Source organism: Takifugu rubripes, chromosome 5, assembly GCF_901000725.2.
Source record: "Takifugu rubripes chromosome 5, fTakRub1.2, whole genome shotgun sequence".
NCBI classification, from domain to species: Eukaryota; Metazoa; Chordata; class Actinopteri; order Tetraodontiformes; family Tetraodontidae; genus Takifugu; species Takifugu rubripes.
This window is the reverse complement of record NC_042289.1, coordinates 7,980,336-7,999,934: the sequence shown is the minus strand read 5'-3', so window position 1 is coordinate 7,999,934 and position 19,599 is coordinate 7,980,336. Positions and strand designations below refer to the sequence as shown.

The window sequence follows — 19,599 nt, the reverse complement described above, 5'->3', positions numbered from 1 at the left end:
GCTGTTCTTGGCCTCCCTTCATATTCCAGAGAACAAGCAGAAAGAGTGTCTTTCGGTTCCTTTTCATGTGACTCTGTGTGGCTGCTTGTTTATGTGCAGGTTGCCCTGGATATGCACTCTGCACTGGATAATTTCCAAGTCCAATCTATATTGCTACCAGCCTGTGGAATGTACCTTTGCCCCTGGGAAATTCACCTGAATTACTTACCAGTGAGCGTGTGTGCGTGCGTGCGTCTGGGTCTGCGCGAGCGCATGAGTAACCCGACCATAAAGGTAACCACGGCTTCTAATGAGCTTATTACAAGACACAAGCTCGCGTCAAATAACACACGAGCTCCACACTGAAAACATCAAAACACCCTCTAATGGAATCGACTTTGTCATCAAAGGAGCTCGTCAGCTAGCTCGGCCTTTCGTTAGCAGGGCTGGCTCTCAGCCGGAGGAGGAGGGCGGAGCTCACCCCGATAGTGTGCCGAGGACCTGCTCCTCATGTCCGTGACTCACGCTTTTGATATGGCTGAGTGTTCCTGAGGGAGACACCACCTTCAGATCTGTGTTTGTTTCTTTGTTGCAGGCCAATCCAGTCGCTCTACGACGTTACGAGGTGCCATAGAAAAGGGATGCCCCATGGAAACATGCAGTAACTCCCAGACAAATAACATAGCTGTGACTATCAGTACTTTGAGTTTCTATTGGCAGCCCTGCTATCTTTTTATGGCTCCTCAAGAAGTGTTAGATTCCGCGTGTTTCTTTGCAGGTGCAGAGTTCATTTTTCCATCCGCTGGGATCAGTCACGACTCCGGATAATAACGTGTTGCCGTATCGTCTCGACTGATCTGCTGATTTGAATACATCAGAGTTGCACCACAATATAAAAAGAGAACATAAGAGACAAACAGTCATTTTATTTAGCAATGTCAACATATTATTATGCTGCCACGGCTGAAGATGAAGAACAATCTGTCTAGATTTGTTTCCTGTGAGGCTCAGTTTGAAAAACCTGATTTTGTTTTCTCAACAGTCACTGAACAACTTGATCCGACCAAAAAAAGTGTACTGGGGTACTGGTCTGAGCTCAAACTGGGCATTTCCTTGCACATTTCTCTGTCTTGTAAAACTCAGAACCTTTACAAATGAAAGATATTTGAGATTCCAAGGTCACTTTTGTACCGAGGGCAACTTCACCCAGAGACACCGTCAAATTTCCTGAGGGAGACGCAACTCAAATCCACCCTTCCTTGGAAGATCCCCCCCCCCCTTTTTTTCCCTACATTTGTCTCTATGGCAACGATGTGGCTGAGGTTAGAGGGAAGGGGCTACCGTCTCCTCTTTATAGCCGTTATTCCTGTGCAACAGCATCTATAAACCCATTGCACGAGGATAATGTTGTTATGGACATCAGTAAACATGTTGCCCAAAACAGTAGCTGATGCAGAAAAGAAGGCAAACAAAGTCTCGTCCCAATTTGGTCATTTTCCCTTTTTTGTTTTTTTAATCCTCAATCGGTCTGTCCCGTCTCCTTCCTCTGATTCCCAGTTTCCCAGCATGATGCACCTGTATCAAGCATGACTCACGTCTCAGGAGGGAGCACATCCCGGCAGGGAGGCTAACCTATGACGTAACCATGACGACACGGTGGGAGAGTGATGATGAACCGGCCTGTCACTGGTCAGTATTAGTCATTTTGACTTAAACGTTCCTGTGTACTCACGCCACGTCGAACTGAAGGATTATTCATTTATAAAACCCGGCTTCAAAAGAAGGAATTTTGACAGTGAGGGACTTATAACTTGTAAATATTTTACAGCACTGGTACCTTCCTAAATTTAACAGTTCATTGGCTTATTAAAATAGTTGCATTGATCACTCCACCAGCTGCTGCTCGGCGTTCCCTGTTTCCAGCCATAACAGCCCCGGGGCGGCCCTCGGCGCTGTGCTCCGGTCGAATGGACAAGGTGGAGGGCGGACCACCTGGTTGGGATGACCTATGGCTCCCTGCTGATTGTCACCTCTGTCTGATAATTTGCACGCACCTTGTCTGTGTCTCTGCTCCTGGAGGTATCCGTGTCTCATTTATCAGGCCTCCCGGGCTCTTCTCCCAGACCTCCCAGCAGCACGCCGCACTCAGGCCTCCAGCTTCCTCGCAACGTGTTGAGACTGGCCTCTTGTTAACCTGCCGTAAAGTAGTCGCTTCCTTTGACCCACAATCACGTCCGCGGCCTCCACGCACGTTGGTTCAAACGCTACGGCTTCTCAATTCTTTTTCTTTGATTTCAAAATCTTCCTTTGAATGATTTCGCGTGGTTCTTCAGACCTGCTCATTTCTTTAGAGCTGCGTGTCTTCATTTTATGAATTGTGCATCGTGGTTTCCTTGGCCAGCTGAATTTTATTTTAGGTTCTTGCTGTGAACTGGAGATGAGTGAGGAGCATCCTCATCCCTTTGCCTCAGTTTCTCCATTGTCAGCTGGAAATCTAATCAATGGAATTCAATTTAGATTACAGATTCTCGGTGGCTGGGTTACTCACTCTCACTCATTCACACACGCACGCACGCACGCGCGCAAAGACACACGCGCTGGGCGAGGGGGATGGGGACATGCTCATGAGTCTTAAGTCATCCAACCAGCCAACCAGCTCCTTGCTGAATAACTGCACGATCACCGAAACGCGATGGGAGGCGCAACGGGCCACGGAGCTGCTGGCTCTCTATATCCAGCGGCGTAGAGGCGCTCTCACTCCATTCACTTCAGAGACGCACGCAGCCGAGGACCTGCGCACAGTCCCGCAAGACTGGCTCCGGATAGCACAACACGGACAACTTTCTCCTGCGCGACTCTCTCAGACGGACCTTCTCGTTTGGAATATATGGTTTACAGACTGTTAGTGAAGCGTAGTCGTGCGCCTGTGCAGTTGTAACAGGTCCCTGAATAATCTTGGCTGAAGTTTGGAGGCTGTTAGAGGGTAAAGGACAAGTGCAATGCGTGTCAGACTCGTCTCTCGGGATTGTCTCATTGGCGTGTGAGGAGATCATGTCGAGCAGCCGCACAGTTTGCTGAAGAGAGAATAACAAGAGACAACGACCAGCCCTCTGCAGCCTTTTCTCCTGCGTTACAAGTGCAGCAGAGCCCGCTAAGCAGCTCTGACATCCCAGGTTTCCCTCCCCGAGGGGATGGTTGTGGATTCTGTGGGGCCAGGAGCGATTCTGGGGCTCCTACAGAACACCGCCTTTTACTTCTCGTTCGGGGTTCAGTCTAAATTAAAGGGAGATGAGAGCCGCACTTTGTTTCCTGCTGTGGACCACGTACCTGCTGCTGGCCACTTCTGAGGTAAAGTTTCTGGACTGCAGAGAGCGGCGGGGCTGAGTAGACCCCCCCTTCGGTTCCATGTCATTCACAATGCGGGGTTTAGAGTGTGCCAACATTTCCCCGACTCGATGCGTGAAGAAGCAGTGCTTAGTTTAACCTAAATGAGCAATTCAAATGAACAAAACTGAGACCACTATTATGCGAAATCAGCTTTACGACGTGTGTTTGCGCACAGGCTCGTTGTCGTGCGCGCTTTTGGAATAACAATAACGCGTCTGCGCTTGGACTCATATCGCAGTTATTTTTGGCCGTTGTGCCAAATTTGTTATATATCCTGGGCCAACTGGGCAAACGTTTTGGTTGGCCTAAGCGCGTTCATGGGAACCGCTCTGACGGGTATAAATAGCCTCCGTTCCCGTAAGACTTGGTTTGCACAACTGCACGCCGCGCAACAAGTGCAAAGTGCGGAGAGATGGCGCACGCACCAACACGGATCTCTCCGCCTCATTTACGGACGCTTTTAGGTGACTGCTCGAAGCAATTTTACAGAGTGAACCAGCAATTTAAGCCTTTTCGATGAAACAGCACTATTAATTTATCCTAACCGATCCAAGGCGGTGGAACAATATGTTGAAATCAGTCGAGAAACTGTCCCCATAAATAATCCTCAAGACAAATGTTTAGAGCCGTTCGTTTGCGTTTCCCTCTGCAATGCTTATTTAAATTACAGATTTTCTCAGGGGGGTTGGCACAACTTTCCCCGCATGTTTGGAGAAGCCAAGGCGGCGGTTAGCTGCGCATGAACCCGGCGCGTTTATTTACGCAGACCAACAATGACACTAAAACCGGACCAAATGTCTAACTTGCCTCTTCTGTTTGAATCCCCCCCCCAAACGCCTCCTCTCCCCTACAGAAGGAAGTGGAGTTTCCCCAGGAGCTGATAGACAGACTGTCCAACAGTGAAATCCACAGCATCAGCGACCTCCAGCGGCTACTGGACATTGACTCCGTAGGTAATTTCTGCCTCGTGTTACTTTCCACTTGCACTATCAATAGACCGCAGGTTACAGTTTTATCCCTGACTGTTGATCACTTGTGAGACTGTTGATGTAACAGCCTGTAGTAAGGGGTGGAAATAACAGAGTTGAGTCCCAATTACATCAGCAGCCGTTTTTAGACTTTGGTAAATTGTGGAGCCCTTTGTGAGCATATGGATTAATATATGTATTCAACTGGCCTGGCAGGCTTCTTTGGGGGCATTTTTGCCTTCACGAGGGAATATTTAATACAAATTAAACAACAGTATCCAAAATAGACATGACATCATTGAAAGTGCTGCAGAGACATTCAGCGAAATCTGTAGTGTGAGATAACGTTGATTGTTGCATCAACATGACAAAAATGGACTTTTCACTGGAGCTTTGGTCCATCTATTCTTTCAGCTGCTGCAATAAACCACCTTTAAAGCAGCCAGACGGCCACAGATGCCTGTAAACAGAGACAGGCGCTCGCGGGTCAGGCGGGTTCCCTCGCCGTTACGGCCCTCTGCGCTGGGTAGGGCGATCCGTCTCCGACTGTCTTAGATTTAGTTTCAGGGCAGCGCTGGAAGAGGCTGTTTGCCTTCATACGAGCTTCTATTTACACAGGCTTGGGCCGTATATCAAATTCTGGGTTCTCCCCTGAACATTTGTTGATGGAAATTGGTAATTACTAAATTTGTACAAGCAGTCCCAAATGGGGGTTAGCTCATTGGTCATAGCTCATTAGTAGAGCCACAACTTTACAGAGCAACACAGCAAAACAGCAGACTAGCAAACCAAATGTGTTTGCATGCTTATATGCCAGCCTGATGGACGTATCAATTAGCACCAGTAGCCCCACGTCATTAGTTTGTTTAATAAATTAACCCCAAAACAAGTCAACCGTATTTCACATCAGCGATCGCCCTGGGGGGCAGAATAGATCTGTGGAGGGCTTGTGGCATGAGAAGAGGTGTTTATAATTGAATTAGCATGTCTTTCTTCAAACAGAAGAATGTGTTGCAGGGTAACAGTAGTAGGCTGATTATTATTACGAGTGCATAAATCTGTCCGAAGGCCAGCTCGGCAGCACAGGCCAGCCCATTAAAAGACCTCTGACGCCAGGCGGGGGTGGGGGGTGGGTTGTATTTTCAGCACTTTTTTTGCGGATGGCCGGGACAGTAAAACTACCACTCCAGGCTGAACAGTGCATGGAAGAGCATGTAAAGCAGGGAAGGTGAAAGGAAGGGCTAATTTGAGGTGTTTGTTTAAACGTTTACACGCTGGCGCCAAGTGACTGATGTGCTTGGAAGGACGCATCCAGGAAAGCCGTGATTATTTTTGTTTGAGTGGTTTTATTTATCCAGACATGGATTCTATTTATGTCGTTCCGACCGTTCTTCTGACGGATGGCTTTACAGAATTGGCCGTACATCTCGGGAATTCTGGGAAAGCCTTTGTGGCTTTATGGCTGCTTTCTTGTGCGTCCATGAGCGGGGACGATGCCTTTAGTTCGACTGATAGATGAGATGAAGCCTGGCCCCTTGAGGTGCTCCTCTGCTCTCTTTTCCTCTCTTCCATCACCGTCTTTCCCCCTTTTTGCAGCCCCCACAGCCTGCCTGCTCTTATCTCTCTGCAGTGAAGGACTTTGACAGAAAAGGGAACCCGACTCTTGGAATGGGGCAGAGTTGGAGGAGGGAGCAGGAGCCTTCTGGAACTTGTGTTCACGCTGCACTTCAGTCAGAAAAGCCTTCAACTCGTTGCGCAATCAGCTCGCTTTCTGACATGTCGGCGGGGTGTTTGGCTTCAGCTAACTTCTCCAATGAACCTGTGTTGCATCAGCAGGGAAAAAATAATGTTCTCGTAACATGTGGGGGGAGTTAGCACAACCACCAAAGGTGACACTGTGTCAACTCAGCCACACAACTGAGAATTAAGGAAAAGAGGCATCGAGAGAGAGAGTTATAGAGGCACTTATTACAACAACTATGAGCAACAAGTTCAAGTATGGAGGGAGAAAAAACTAGAGGGGGGAGGAGGAGGAGGAAAGGGAGCAAGTCCCTCAGCTAATGGAGGAGTAATTTGCAAGTAATGAAAGCCTGATTCATAGTCAGAGACTGTCTCCTGCCCTCTTTTCTCTTGTCTCAGTTTGATGATGCTCCAGGCGTGTTATTACTTCTCAGTCACCTGGAACCAGCAGGGAATTAAACCCCCCTCTCTTACTTTCGCATTTCCCCTGGATTTTTCACATCTTTCCATTTTCTCCTCGTGTACATTCTTGCCGGATCAGTCTGATTGCTATTTTACCCTACATTCTTTTTTGCTCGGCGTCATTTAACCCATTCGTGGCTGCATCACTTTCACTAATAACCTATTTAATCACGTATGCAGTGTCAGATCTTTAAAGCGGAATAATGCTTGCTCAAGAGTATTGAAGCAGATGCTTTATCCAGAACAAAATGTTTTAAAGAGTTCTCACTTTTATCATCCTGAGGTGAAGAGAGATATCAGGATGATTGTGGAGGCTTGGTGGGTGTTCTGACAGTGACCTGGAGCATTAAAAGGTCACTAGATAGCGCGACCAGCCAGCTGTTGCACCTGAAAGTTCAGACGGCGTAGGCGCATGTCTCCATTCTTGGCCTAGCAGACCGATAGCTTAGCCTTTTATGTAACGCCAGGCCTGGGCAGCAGCACTGCAGGCGACACCTCCAGTTCGGGGGTCACAGGCTGACCGACTGACTGCATGGCAGATTTTCCACTCTCGTCGAGCTGCCGACGCCCCCCACAAAAAAATCTGACAAAAGCAAATAAACAGCCAATCCCAGAGGTGGACCGTTTATAGGTAGAGGAAATCCCGTCAGATGACTGTGGTCAGAGCACAAAGAAGTGGGATGAGTGGAATGTGTTTGCCTGTGGTGAAGCTTTGTTGTAGCCGTGTACATTAGGTTTTAGCTTGTTATGGAGGATAATGACAGCAGTCTGTGCAGTTGGGAGTTGTGGGTTTATTTTAAGTGCACAAGATTGTTTTAGCCAGGTGAGTGGGTACGCTGCACCTACAGACATTTAAGACCCACCCACTGAGCAAACACGCTCAGACTCTGCTCTTTGTGATGGGCCGCGAACACCCTCTACTATCGTTTTATGGCTGTCCTGGCACTCTTGTTTCGTCCACCTCATATTGTGGGTGGAGACCAAAACAAGCAATCTTTATCAGATGACCGTGACTGTGAATTGGCTGGGCTAGCTATCTGCTTTAAGAAGCTTGTACATTTCCAATGCAACCCGATGATTGGAAAAGCAAACATTTTCAGGTAAATAAGAGACAAGAAACCACTAATTACGTGCACGTATAATGGCGCTTGAGCACCACCTGTCAAACGACCACTTTAGTCCCCTGCGCGTCTGTGAAAGCTGGTTGTTTCTGTAGGGACATGCTGACTCACCTGTGTCTCAACGCTGTAGACGTGGTAGAAAGTTCAGCCAAATGAGAGAGCGTGGCGTGACAGTTACAAGGAGGCCTGTGTAATAAAAAATGTCCCCTAAATGTCCCCTGTGTACTTTAGACTGTTTACCTCGGTCTGTGTCATCAGCAGCAGTCGCCTTCACCTGGCCGCTAGCAAATGAAGGAATCCCTTAGCTCTTCAGTCAGTGCCAGTTTTACAGCACAAGAACCGGATCAGTTGTATTTAAAACGTTATTATGGATTAAGCAAGACCAAGAGAGGAACAATAATCAAGGATGATTGTTGTTTAATGGTTTCATTTCCGTTTTTCTCCTGTGACACTATTAACATTGTTCACTTGTGTTTTGATGAGGTACGGGAAATGATGTTATCGAGGAGCGAAAGCACCACAAGCATCACAACCACCACAAGAACTACTCTCATCACCCTGGTTACTACAATGACCTGAAGAGCTCTCAGCTCCACAGCCGACGCAAGAGGAGCATCGGTAAGGCCGAAGATACGCTTCAGCAGTTCGCTGTTCTCTGCATTATAGTTTATCATGTAGTCATAAACCCTTGAAAGAACCTTCATGTCATTCAATAACGAGTGCCCAGTAGGTCAAACCAATCAATTTACATTTAGCTCAAACAAGGATGTAGTTATTGGCTGTTATGGGGAGTAATGGAAGCCTAATGAAGACATATAACCAGTATTTATGGCATCCTAGCACTAATGAGACCTGAGACCGGTGTGTGATGTTGAAGAGGACATCTGACGTGAAGGCTTTTAATTGACCGGGCGATTGAAGATCAAAAACACAGCTGAGAAATATATCCTTGAGCGTTGAAATTCCAGGCATTCAAGGCTCAAGTTGCAGCTCGCCTGGCCTCTCAGATTTCTTCATAAAACGCCACGCGGCACAATATCCGATCAAGGTGTGGAGAGCACCAGCTAGTGTGCGTGGTCCTTAGGTCTCTCCCAGCGCCGTGGCGTTTGAGGCGACGACTCGTATTTAACGAGCCCATATCGCATCAGAGATGTGAGAGACTTCACACCATTTTGGCAGCTGCCCACCGAATCCCTCGTATCATCCCCTTCGATGCACATGCATCATCTTTGTGACATAACATTATCTGTACCCTTAACATCCCATTGTTAAAGGCCCTTGAAGGGTGAAATGAATGCTTTTTGCTCAGGACCACGGGGTCAAATACCATGATTAGATTTCCCACTGATGAACAGGAAAAGATTTCTGGCCTCGTCACACCGCATTAACCCCGGTGAGACCTCCGAACAAAGGAGCAGTCTCTTTACGTCTCAACGACTTGATCCCTAAAGCTCTTTAGCTGATATGAGATCAGCTTTTTGGATCGCACATCTTCATAACCACTTTTAATGGATGCTGGGCGCATTCTGAGGTAAGAAGAAAAGCCCCCCCATTAAATGAGTCATCAAATAATGAGCGGTGAAGGAATGCAGCTGCGAGGGACGAGGACAGATTACAACAATGCATCAGCACGCCGCCGCAATTTGGAAAATGTGTCACGGAACGCTGACTTGACTCTTCCCGCCGCCTGTCTCTCCCTTGCAGTGGAGGAGGCGGTGCCGGCGTTGTGCAAGACGCGAACGGTGATCTACGAGATCCCCAGGAGCCAGGTGGATCCCACGTCTGCCAACTTCCTGATATGGCCGCCCTGCGTGGAGGTGAAGCGCTGCACGGGCTGCTGCAACACAAGCAACATGCGCTGTCACCCCTCCCGCAAGCACCACCGCACCGTTAAGGTAAGACCTACACACACTTATACACACACCTACACACACTTATACACACACTCACACACATCTACAGATTTCATTGTATAAGTGGCTGCTGACATCTTCCTGTGGACTGGTAAGTAAGCCATACCTGAGGCGGTCACCTCCAGCCTGACACCTGTTGAGTGGGGGGGTCACCCTCAGAGGGATCATCCTGCTCCACCTCGCACACATTAGTGAGAGTGACAAACACTGCCTACTCAGGCCCCTCTGGGTTTCCTCGGAGGGAGACGAGGTGAGGGAGTCAGGGGAACAGGAACCAGACGGGGCTGCTCTGCTCTCAGATGCTTGCTGGCACCCATGGGTTGAAAACAAGTCCTCCTGTTGAGGATCAGAGGAGACACCGTGGCTATAACAGGGTCGTATTTCTGCTGTATTTACATTATAGACCCTTCACCGGTGACTGGCTCTCTGTGGAGCTATGGGAGTTATGCACTCTGTTTTGTCAGAGTAATAGACAAGTGGGAGCTAAACAGAACGGGCTCTTGGAGTCGGTCCTTGGGCTCTTTTGTCTCTCTATCTATGGGATTTCTCTGCTGCTTTCTTTCACATTGGAGTCACACCGGCGCGGCTGATGGGTCTACAGGGAAAGGATGTACTGGCTCAAGGAAGCAGAATTCATTAGAAATGCTTACTCACAATGTAGGGAGGCATTAAATACATCCCAAGCCTGTCCGTCTGTCCATCTGCCAGAGCGTCTGAAGTCCTGAATGGAATCTCTGTTGTCGAACAGTGACAAGGGCAGATGCAGAGACAGTACAATGTTTGATTATTTGGGGAATGTCACGAGCCTTGCTTCTCAATATCTTCCCCCCACTTGACACTGAGGACAAAATGAACACACAGAGTTCCGATTTTCTTTTTCTTTTTTTGGGTCTCGCCATGGGCAAAAGGGAGGGCTGAAAGTATCCCTGGAAAGGTCATCTGTCAGGGATTGCTCTGGCCAGAAGACATTCACCACATTGTGTGAGAAACATTGTTTCATGCCAAGTTTCTTTTTCTATCCATCCTCGAAGCAGTTAGTCTGAACAGGGGTCCAGTTTGTGCGTCTCCCTCCATTTATTAGGAAGCTAAAAATGTTGCCTGTCTACCCCAGGCTTGACTTGTTTTCCTTCTGCCGGCCAGAGATGGGAAAAGAACACATTCACTGTGTTTCTTTCCATCTTGTGCCACTGTGCATTTGTCCAAATGCACCATTATTTATTTATTCCCCCTCTCTTTCTCTTCCCTTCTTCATGCCACGGACCCAGCACAAGTGAACAGGTCTCTGCAGGACCTGCACCGCGTGAACTTGTCCCGTTTCATGGCGGGGTAGTAAAAAAGCTAAAATAGGATTTGCCTGAAGGAGAAGGGGCAGATTTCAAAGTCACCTTATCCCCATGCCCATCTTTTCCTTTCTTTTAATCCTCTGGAACTTGTTTTACAGATTGTTTTGAAGGCAAATGAAAATGATGAAAGATGTCAGTGTTGAGTCTTGACAGCGATCGGAGCATCCACACAAGTGATGAAGGGCAAGAGACAGAAAGACAGGGAGACAGAAAGACAGAGAGACAGAGACAGAGAGACAGAAAGACAGAGAGACAAAAAGACAGAGAGACAGAAAGACAGAGAGACAGAAAGACAGGGAGACAGAAAGACAGAGAGACAGAGACGGGGAGACAGAAAGACAGAGAGACAAAAAGACAGAGAGACAGAAAGACGGAGAGACAGAAAGACAGAGAGACAGAGAGACAGAAAGACAGAAAGACAGAGAGACGGAGAGACGGAGAGACGGAGAGACAGAGACAGAGACAGAGAGACAGAAAGACAGAGAGACAAAAAGACAGAGAGACAGAAAGACAGAGAGACAGAGAGACGGAGAGACAGAAAGACAGAAAGACAGAAAGACAGAGAGACGGAGAGACGGAAAGACAGTGTGTGTGTGAGAGAGAAACACACAGAGAATCTAAATTAGTTTTTATATATTCAGCCTGTCTTTCCAACATTCCTTAAAGTTCCCCCTCACCCCCAAAACCACCTCCTCTTGCACTCTCAGTCACACCAGACTCCCTCCCCTGTTTCATCCTCAACACCCCCTATTTTTGCTTCCATTAACTCCGCCAAAATCTCTCTCATTAGCTTTTGGTATGTGATCTGAGACGGCCAACGGTGTCATCCTGCTCTTTTACAACTGAGATATGGCGTCCAGACAAACTTCTGTCAAACTCCCCTTGACTGCTTTGGTCCAAAATCATAAAACCACTGGTGATGTTGGACAAACCCCCCCCCCCCCCACTAAGGAGTCTGAGGATAGAAGGTGTGCGATGGATCAGAATGGTCAGATAATGATAATATGTCTATGGTCTGTGTAGCTAATTAAATAATCAATGACAAATATTAAAGGTGTCACTCATCGTTTCTTTATGAACTTCAACTTGGGTTTTTTTGTGAAAGGTTAATTTGGTTTGGCAGAAAAGGGACAACTAATCCTTTTATTGCCATCATGAGGCACCTTAATAGAGTCAATTTTCCAACAGTTCTCTCCATCATTGATTTAATGGCTGAAATATTTGGCTCTTAATTTGGCCGTCCTGCAAGAATTTCACATTGGACAGAAAAGGTCATCGGTGCACATCTGTGTAAGCCCAAAAAGGAGATATTTTTTATGTGTGTTTAAGCGGGCGGGGGTCTGGGATCTGTGCGATGCGAGGTAACCCCCCCACCGCTGCACAGGGACAAGGCTATTTGTGTGAAGTGGCAGCGAGAGGAAGACGGGCCGCAGAGTAATGAAGTGTTGATGGCTGCTGGATCAAAGTGGAGGTTGACAGAGGCCAGGCGGATGCAGCCGCAGCGCTGAGTGTTGGGGTCCACACATCTCCCTGCGCTGCCCCCGGCCCCGACCTCATAACACAAACACGCTCGCTGGCGGTTACCTCGGCGACCTCAGAGGATTCAGTAGCTGCACCTCTGCAGTTGTGTGGGACCCTGATTTCTTTTTTTTGCTGTGACAGTGATACAGTGAGGATGATTTATGATGAGTCTGAGGGCTCCTGCAGATTATGTTTGGGGGGATGAGATTGAACTGGGGTGTGTGTGTGTGTGTGTGTGTGTCTGGGGGGGGGGGGGGGGGGGGGGGGGGGGGGGTCCTTTTTGAAGTCCCGTGCAGCTGCAAATTATTTTCCCTGTGATTCACGCCGCTCTCTTTCTAGCCGAAAAAGGGTTAGAGAGTCTGTGTGTATAAAGTGTGTGTGGCACGCACAGCAGGGGTTCACGGAGCGGGTCAGAGACCATGGGAGCGTCCTGATCCAAGACAGAGGCCGGAGAGTTTGGTTACTGCCGCGCCAGCTGGAATGCATCAGCACGAAAGGGAAAAGGAGCAGTCACCTTTTAATCATATTTCGCCTTATTTCTTCCCCGTCCTCCCTTTGCAACCCCTCACCCCCTGGTGCTGGCGATTCATCGTCTCTTTTAAGAAACGACTCCCTGCCACACCACCCCCCACGCTCTAATTTGACATCTCATCCCATTCATAGTTTTTCTTCACTCTCTCATTAAGATCTTCTTACATTCCCCTCCTTTAAGTGCGCAACAGTGTTTCATCTCATGTGTAATCCGGTAATGACACGGTAGGCCACAGAAATACACCCCAAAGTCGTTTACTGCACTCTACAGAACATTTGTTTGAATCCCTGACAGGAGTTCTTCTTACTTTTGTTTGATTTCGATGACAGATAGACAGATAACGAAGCCCCTTTGCGGTCCTTTGTTCCTGCCAGCGGCATCACTGTAGCCCTTTCCCTAATTTCCTTCCTGATAAATGAATTGCTACCCCGCCGTTGTGCACATATATACACTCCTGTTTATTTTCACTCACTTCTGTCACTGTTCCAGTTCCCGATGGCCGGCGGTGCACATCCACATCCCTGCTGTGTTTTCTTTGGAAAGCTGGAGCAAAACTTTCCCCTCCATCATGCTTCCATCAGTGCTTGGTGCTCAGGGAATTCCCAATTAGCCTGACCAGTAGAGTAAGCTTCACAAGGAGGGATGCGGAGACAAACCGGGGGGGGATGGCGGCAAAGGTTCACTTCCCAGAGCCCAATGCCTCACCCAAGCCCTATGGATCGGATATCATTCCACAGTCGCTCCGGGGAACTCTTTCTCAGGGCCTCGGCTTTCTAGGGAGTTTGATTTATACAAAGAGGGAGTGGGGGCCCTCGTTTTAGCAAGGGGGGTTCGCCTCCCTTTCTCTGATGTATGTTAAATGTGGGAAGCCATTGACTCTCTGCCGAAACAGAAGCTGGTGGTCTTTGTTAAGAAGCAAAGAGCTGTTAGAAGGATAGAAAGAAACCTCCACGGAGAGCTGAGACAGCCACTCCTGCAGCGACACGTTCCCGTTACACAAGAAACAGGAAACAAGAGCGAGAGTGTTGACAAAGTGGGAAAGGCAGAGGCCGATTACAAAGTGTTCAAGCCCAGTTATGCACCTTCACAGACAAATCCGAAAGCGTGTGTGTTCTTTTGTGTGCGTGTAGTCTTTGTAATCCGGCTGTGCGAAGACTCGGGATACGAGCAGAGCGCCCAGCTTATCATCGTTGGGCCTCGCTGCTTTTGACTTATGTCAATACCTGATTGTTTTGGCTGTTTCGCGCGTGTTAGTCATTAGCATCAGCATCGGTGTCAGCTACTGACCCATTTCCAGTAGCACCAGTCCTGCTCAGTGTTGTGCAACTTTCCAAAAAAACATCAAGTTCAAGGCTTTTCGACTACACGTTTAGTCAATTTTACATAGACAGTTTTACAGTATGTGGCTCATTAAAGTGGTAGATGACAATAAAGCTTTGATAACCTCTAGTGTAAAGAGGTTTCTTTTTTACTGGAGTTACCTAGAAACTAAGTGTTAATTGGTTACGTATGAATGTCATCATATGCTTGTCATGACCACGGTCAGCACTTCTTCTCCTTCCTTAAATAACCCCCTCTGTTTGCACACACACACACACACACACACACACACACACACACACACACAGCCACTAATGAGAGTGATGGTCTCCTCTCTCGTCTTCCTCTTCTCCCTCCCTGTCCGGGCAGATAACACCACTGTTAACCCAGACTCCATTGTCCTCTGTTTGCTAACCGCATACCTCATCTGCTTGCTTATCCTTCTTTTTACTCCCTCCATTTCTTCTCTTCCCTTTCTCTGCATGGAAAGAAAAGTGTTGCAAAGGAGAACGCGGGCCGCTGTTTTTATAACCTCTCCAGATGACCCTCCAGCCATTGTTACAGCACTGACATGAAGCAGCGCCGGCTGTGAGAATGTCAACATCATACTTTGTTTTATCAGACGGGGATTTAGCGTGTTCATTTGTCTGCGTGATTCAGTCGCCATCAAAAGCCGGCTTTGGTGCGATGCCATCATAAAACTTAAAGTTTTTCATCCGTTCCCGTGAGTGTGTGTGGTGCCTGAAGCTGTCTCCAAAAGCTGTATTGTTCATAACACTACGGTGCTGGGAGATTGTCAGCCAATTTCCTCCCTCATGCAGTTACCATTAAGATGTTTGAAGCGGGGGATATGGTGTCCATGTGGCCCCCAGTGCTAGATGGGGCGGTTACCTGTCTTTGGCGCTCAATACAGAGAAGGGGTAAAAAGTGTAGCCACCTCCTCAGGCAAGAAGATCATCATAACCTCCAGCCAACCTTCTATTCAGCTTTCATCTAAGCTTCAATCAACACGGTCAGTTAAGAACCTGCAGAGGATTGGCCCTTTTTATTACTACTGTTGGGTGGGAAGTAGAGGTCAGCCCTGTTGTGGTAAACGGAGAGGGTGTTAGCCTGCCTGAAGGATAGGAATTCCTGCAAATTCCTTTGTGTTTCTTGGATCGGAAGTTCTGCTTTCTTGCTGCTTGTCAGGCTAGATGACTGTATTTGCTGTACATTCATGTTGAACAACACGAATCCACGAAAAGGTTATAATGTGGTTTAAAATGCGCCTACATACCAAAAAAAGACAAAGCACCGATGCATGTGTCCGTGTGGACGGGGATGCTCCGGGCCTGGGGTATGTCCCGGAACTCCCATCCTTTCTTCTCCTGCCAGGGTAAACTCTCTTTGCGCCCTAAGGGAGTACACTGCAACCCCTACCCTCCATCTCTCCTCTCCCATTGTTCACAGAGGCTTTGACAGGGTCATTCAGTATTTACACACCTGATCAACAGCCCATAGAGCACACAGTGAGTAGAAGTCAATGCATCAGCCCCTGAGGAATGCTGCCGTCACACTTCAAACACAGAGAGCCAAAGCAATGCCTGGTGTTTTACAATGAATCGGTTTATGAAAGTCTCATCAGTCACAGTGCTACGCCTCTTGATGTTAGCAGATGGAGCAAAGAGCGCATGCATTCACTGACGACACATGCACAGCAAAGACTAATGATGTCAGGAGACCTGGCTAACCTAGCCTCTCTTCCCTCCGTTTCCAGGTAGCAAAGGTGGAGTATGTGAAGAGGAAACCGAAGCTGAAAGAGGTCTTTGTGCGGCTAGAAGACCACCTGGAGTGCGTGTGTACATCACAACATCACGTGGTGGAGCACTCAGAAGCAGAAACAGGTAAATCCCATCCTCAATGATTCATCCTCGTGGTATCCAAGCACTGCATTTTTGCATTGAAGCAACATCGTGCAGAGGCTGAATGCGTCGTCCTCCTCTCTGCATCATCATACCTCCGTGTCAGTCTTCATCTCTTTCATTGTTCCTCTTTCTTTGATACGCTCTCTAGCTTTGCACTGAATGACCCTATTCCATGCTCCCACACAGATGTGTACCTGTGAGGCAGCCTGCTATTGCAAAATTGTGTGTGTGTGTGTGTGTGTAATAAGGGTGGGTGTCCAAAGGCTGCTTGGCATTAAAACAGGTAAACCCGCAAATGCCTTGATCTGAAGCCTTTCTCTCCCTGGGAGCAGATAAGTGCTGATAAGTCATCTGAAGTATTTATAGTCTGTCATATCTTTGCACTCTCTGCTTCTGTCCTAGGGCTGTTAGGCCTGTCTTTCTCTGACTCATAAAGCCTGCTTTTAGCTTTTAATCTTCCTTCCTATCCCAACTTTGTGTTTTCAGGCCACCGTAGGGCTAAAGGTAAAAAAAGGAAACCTAAAAAGCTAAGGCCCAGCAAGGATTTATTGGCGACATAATTAAGTTGCATTCTTTACCCAAAGTCCAATGGAGAACTATGAAGGGAACAGGTAGGAATTTAGCACCAGAAGAGTCCGCTCTCTCTCTCTCTCTCTTCGGCACCAATCAGGGCGCAAAGAGGGCCCAACAAATCACTGTCGTCAATCACATCACAGCCAATCATTGTGAGGGAGGGAGGGCCAAGGAGGAACCGCTGCATGCTGCTGTGATGGCCTGCTGAGCATGCACACTCCACACACATGCTTTCTGCCACAGTGTCGTGCACGCCTGTCAGTGTGTGCACCGTTGTTTGTGTGTGAGAGAGGATGAAAAGGATCAAGAGAGTTGTCTTTTACGTTCACGTTCATTGTAATGACGCACGTTATGATTGATTAAGAACATCCTGGGTCTTGTGCGCTTGTTTGATATGCATGGAAAAAAATAACTGGGCACCAGATCCAATAAACAACTATGAGTGATTCATTTTTCCAAATGTGGGGGCCCAGTCGTGACACTCATCCATTTCTCTATCTCCCACAGTGGATGTAAGGTGAGACCGATCAGAACATGGGACTTTCAGCGTGGGAGGATTCCGTCACCAGGACAACCCGCTCTGCCCTCTTCCCCACCGCTGTTCTACTCAAAAAATAAATAAATAAGCATTTCCATAAGGATGCCAGACTGAAACAATAGATGAATACGTAAATAAGATGCCAAAGGTGCTTTTTCTTAGACAGTAACCAGTGACGATCACTTCCTCTTGTGGTGTGCCGACTCACCGCAGACGACCCCGGAGATTAAGAAGAACGAGACTTGTTCTGCAGTACAAGGCCGAGATGATGAAAGGGATCGGTGACGAGCGCTCCTCACAGACTTTTATTGCAGATGGACAAACGTTTTTGCGGACGCTCAGAACCCGAAAGAGCGGCGGACAACAGCTGCTGCTTGGCAACAGGCCCCGCCTTATTTAAATGACTCTTGCGTGCGCGGGGAGGAAAGGAGATGTAGGAAACACAGAGGAAAAAGGGAAAGGTGTTTTCCTTTCCTGAAAGACTTGATGGAGTATTGAATATTGTGAGTTTGAGGATGTACACTTAAAGAGGAAATCCTCTCCTTTATTGTGTACAGCTGAAGTTGAGATGGAAGACACGTCTCTGCCGACAAACTATTTATACACGTGGACATTTGCTTTCTGTCTCTTCCAGTAGGAAAAAAGAGATAAAGGAGAAAAATAATGATTTTGGAGAGAGGCAAACGTTCTGTGTCGTCTTTGTAACACCAGTATCACAATCTCAGTGTCATTCTTTTTTTAGTTGATATTAGTCTCGTCATCCATGTTTCTTATTATATTGCAGTATATCTGAATGTTGTCAAGTCTTGTATATGGTTTGGACATGTGTGAAAGGAGGAGATGTGAGCGTCAGTACAGGAAAATGCTTTATTTTTGTTATGAAATATATTAAGCTTACTTATATCCAAGCAGGAATGATGTTTATTTCTTTTCTTGCGTTTGCCTTTATTTAATCCATCCGAACAGAAGAGTCGTAGGAGTGGGACATCAAGGAGACAGGAAAGCATTGCAGTTAGTCCCTCAGGGCTGTGGAGAGTGGGTCAAACATGGCAACTTTTCTTTTTTTACAGCCATGATAAGCACAGCCCAGTTTTGAGTAATCATTAGTAATTAGACGCTAATCACTGAAGAATTTTGGAAGGCGTACGCAGATGTGCCAAAGGAAGACTGGGACAGGAGGTCTGCACACGCCTGATTTCCCTTCCACATTCGCCTGTTTTTTCACTCATGTCGCTCCACCTTGATAAGGACGAGTTCTGCCCTCCTTGCTTCACAAGCACATTTGTTGTTCCTGCAGGGGACAAAGTCCAGCTTAGGCAGAGAACGGACGCGCAAGGCAAATGGGCGGCCGTGTGAATAGGCTCCTTGTTTGGTCGGGGGGCCGCTCCTGTGCGGACAGGAGAGCAAATTCCCACTCTGACAAGGTGCTCAGGCCTTACGTAGCCAAACACAATCAAGACAGATGATGATGAGGACACAGCGGTGACCTGAAAACAGCAAGATGATTGTTTAACCCCGAGCGTTTACTTCCTGTTCGGAGTGATAAATGTGCATCGATGGGCCTCGCGCTACAAAAACACCTTGTGATCGAGCTCAGAAATCTGACACATATTTCTCAGCCGCAGTAAATCACGGCGCCGTGGACCGTGTCGAGTCGAAGTCAACCGAGGTGAAGTTGCATCGAGACAAGGCCATATTGGCTGTTGTGGACATTGGACACGTCTGGGAATAAGCAATCCTTCAGCTGATTGGTGCTATATTTATAAATCTGATGTTTGATTTCTGTTCATGTTCACATTTACATTCATGTAAGTGTTCTCAATAAACCAGGGACCATAATTTCAACATTCTTTTATCCATTAAAGAAAAATACCATTTTGATAAGACATTTTGTCCCCACTTGGGTTTCATTTAGATACAGACCGAATTTATATATACAGAAATTATAGATTTATGGTTTTTCAGAGTAGCAATGCTTAGTCCCAAAATTTTACTGAGTTGTGTGGAGCTAAAATGTGACAGCAACAGTTGTCATGGTGATACAAACGACCGGAATGAAAGGATTTAAATGCAGTCCCAGTACCACTGCTCTCAATTCATATAGTTTATACAGGAATGGATTTTATGTCTCCCTCTAATTTAAAATATATACATATATACGCCAGAATAACCTCATTTGTAACAGACTTTTCAAGACATTGTAGTCAAATAAGCGAACCAGAAAAAAATTTGGAATATGGTCCATTTGGGTTTAGAAGGATCTGAATGTGGGGGTCGCAGGTGTATCCGGGAAGTGTG

At 47.3% G+C, this 19,599-nt stretch overlaps 1 protein-coding gene across 2 annotated transcripts; it reads left to right on the top strand.

Annotated features, from left to right (window-relative positions):
- The first annotated feature begins 2,712 nt into the window (after positions 1-2,712).
- pdgfab (platelet-derived growth factor alpha polypeptide b) lies at positions 2,713-19,190 on the top strand. 2 transcript variants are annotated; one of them, XR_003888523.1, is made up of 7 exons: positions 2,713-3,327; positions 4,220-4,319; positions 8,141-8,275; positions 9,362-9,552; positions 16,043-16,169; positions 16,677-16,801; positions 17,271-19,190. XR_003888523.1 is itself a non-coding variant. In XM_011603967.2 (6 exons), exons 1-6 carry the CDS (start codon positions 3,268-3,270, stop codon positions 17,282-17,284), a joined length of 627 nt encoding a protein of 208 aa, XP_011602269.1. In that variant the 5' UTR covers positions 2,715-3,267; the 3' UTR covers positions 17,285-19,190. The 2 variants fall into 2 exon arrangements, 1 of the variants encoding a protein (XP_011602269.1); XM_011603967.2 differs by lacking the exon at positions 16,677-16,801 and having other exon boundaries at positions 2,715-3,327.
- The last annotated feature ends 409 nt before the right edge of the window (positions 19,191-19,599 follow it).

Coding starts and splice junctions, on each gene's coding strand:
- pdgfab (XM_011603967.2), top strand. CDS start 3,268: ATGAGAGCCGCACTTTGTTTCCTGCTGTGGACCACGTACCTGCTGCTG. Junction 4,320..8,140: donor ACTGGACATTGACTCCGTAG/GTAATTTCTGCC, acceptor TGTTTTGATGAG/GTACGGGAAATGATGTTATC. Junction 8,276..9,361: donor CCGACGCAAGAGGAGCATCG/GTAAGGCCGAAG, acceptor TCTCCCTTGCAG/TGGAGGAGGCGGTGCCGGCG.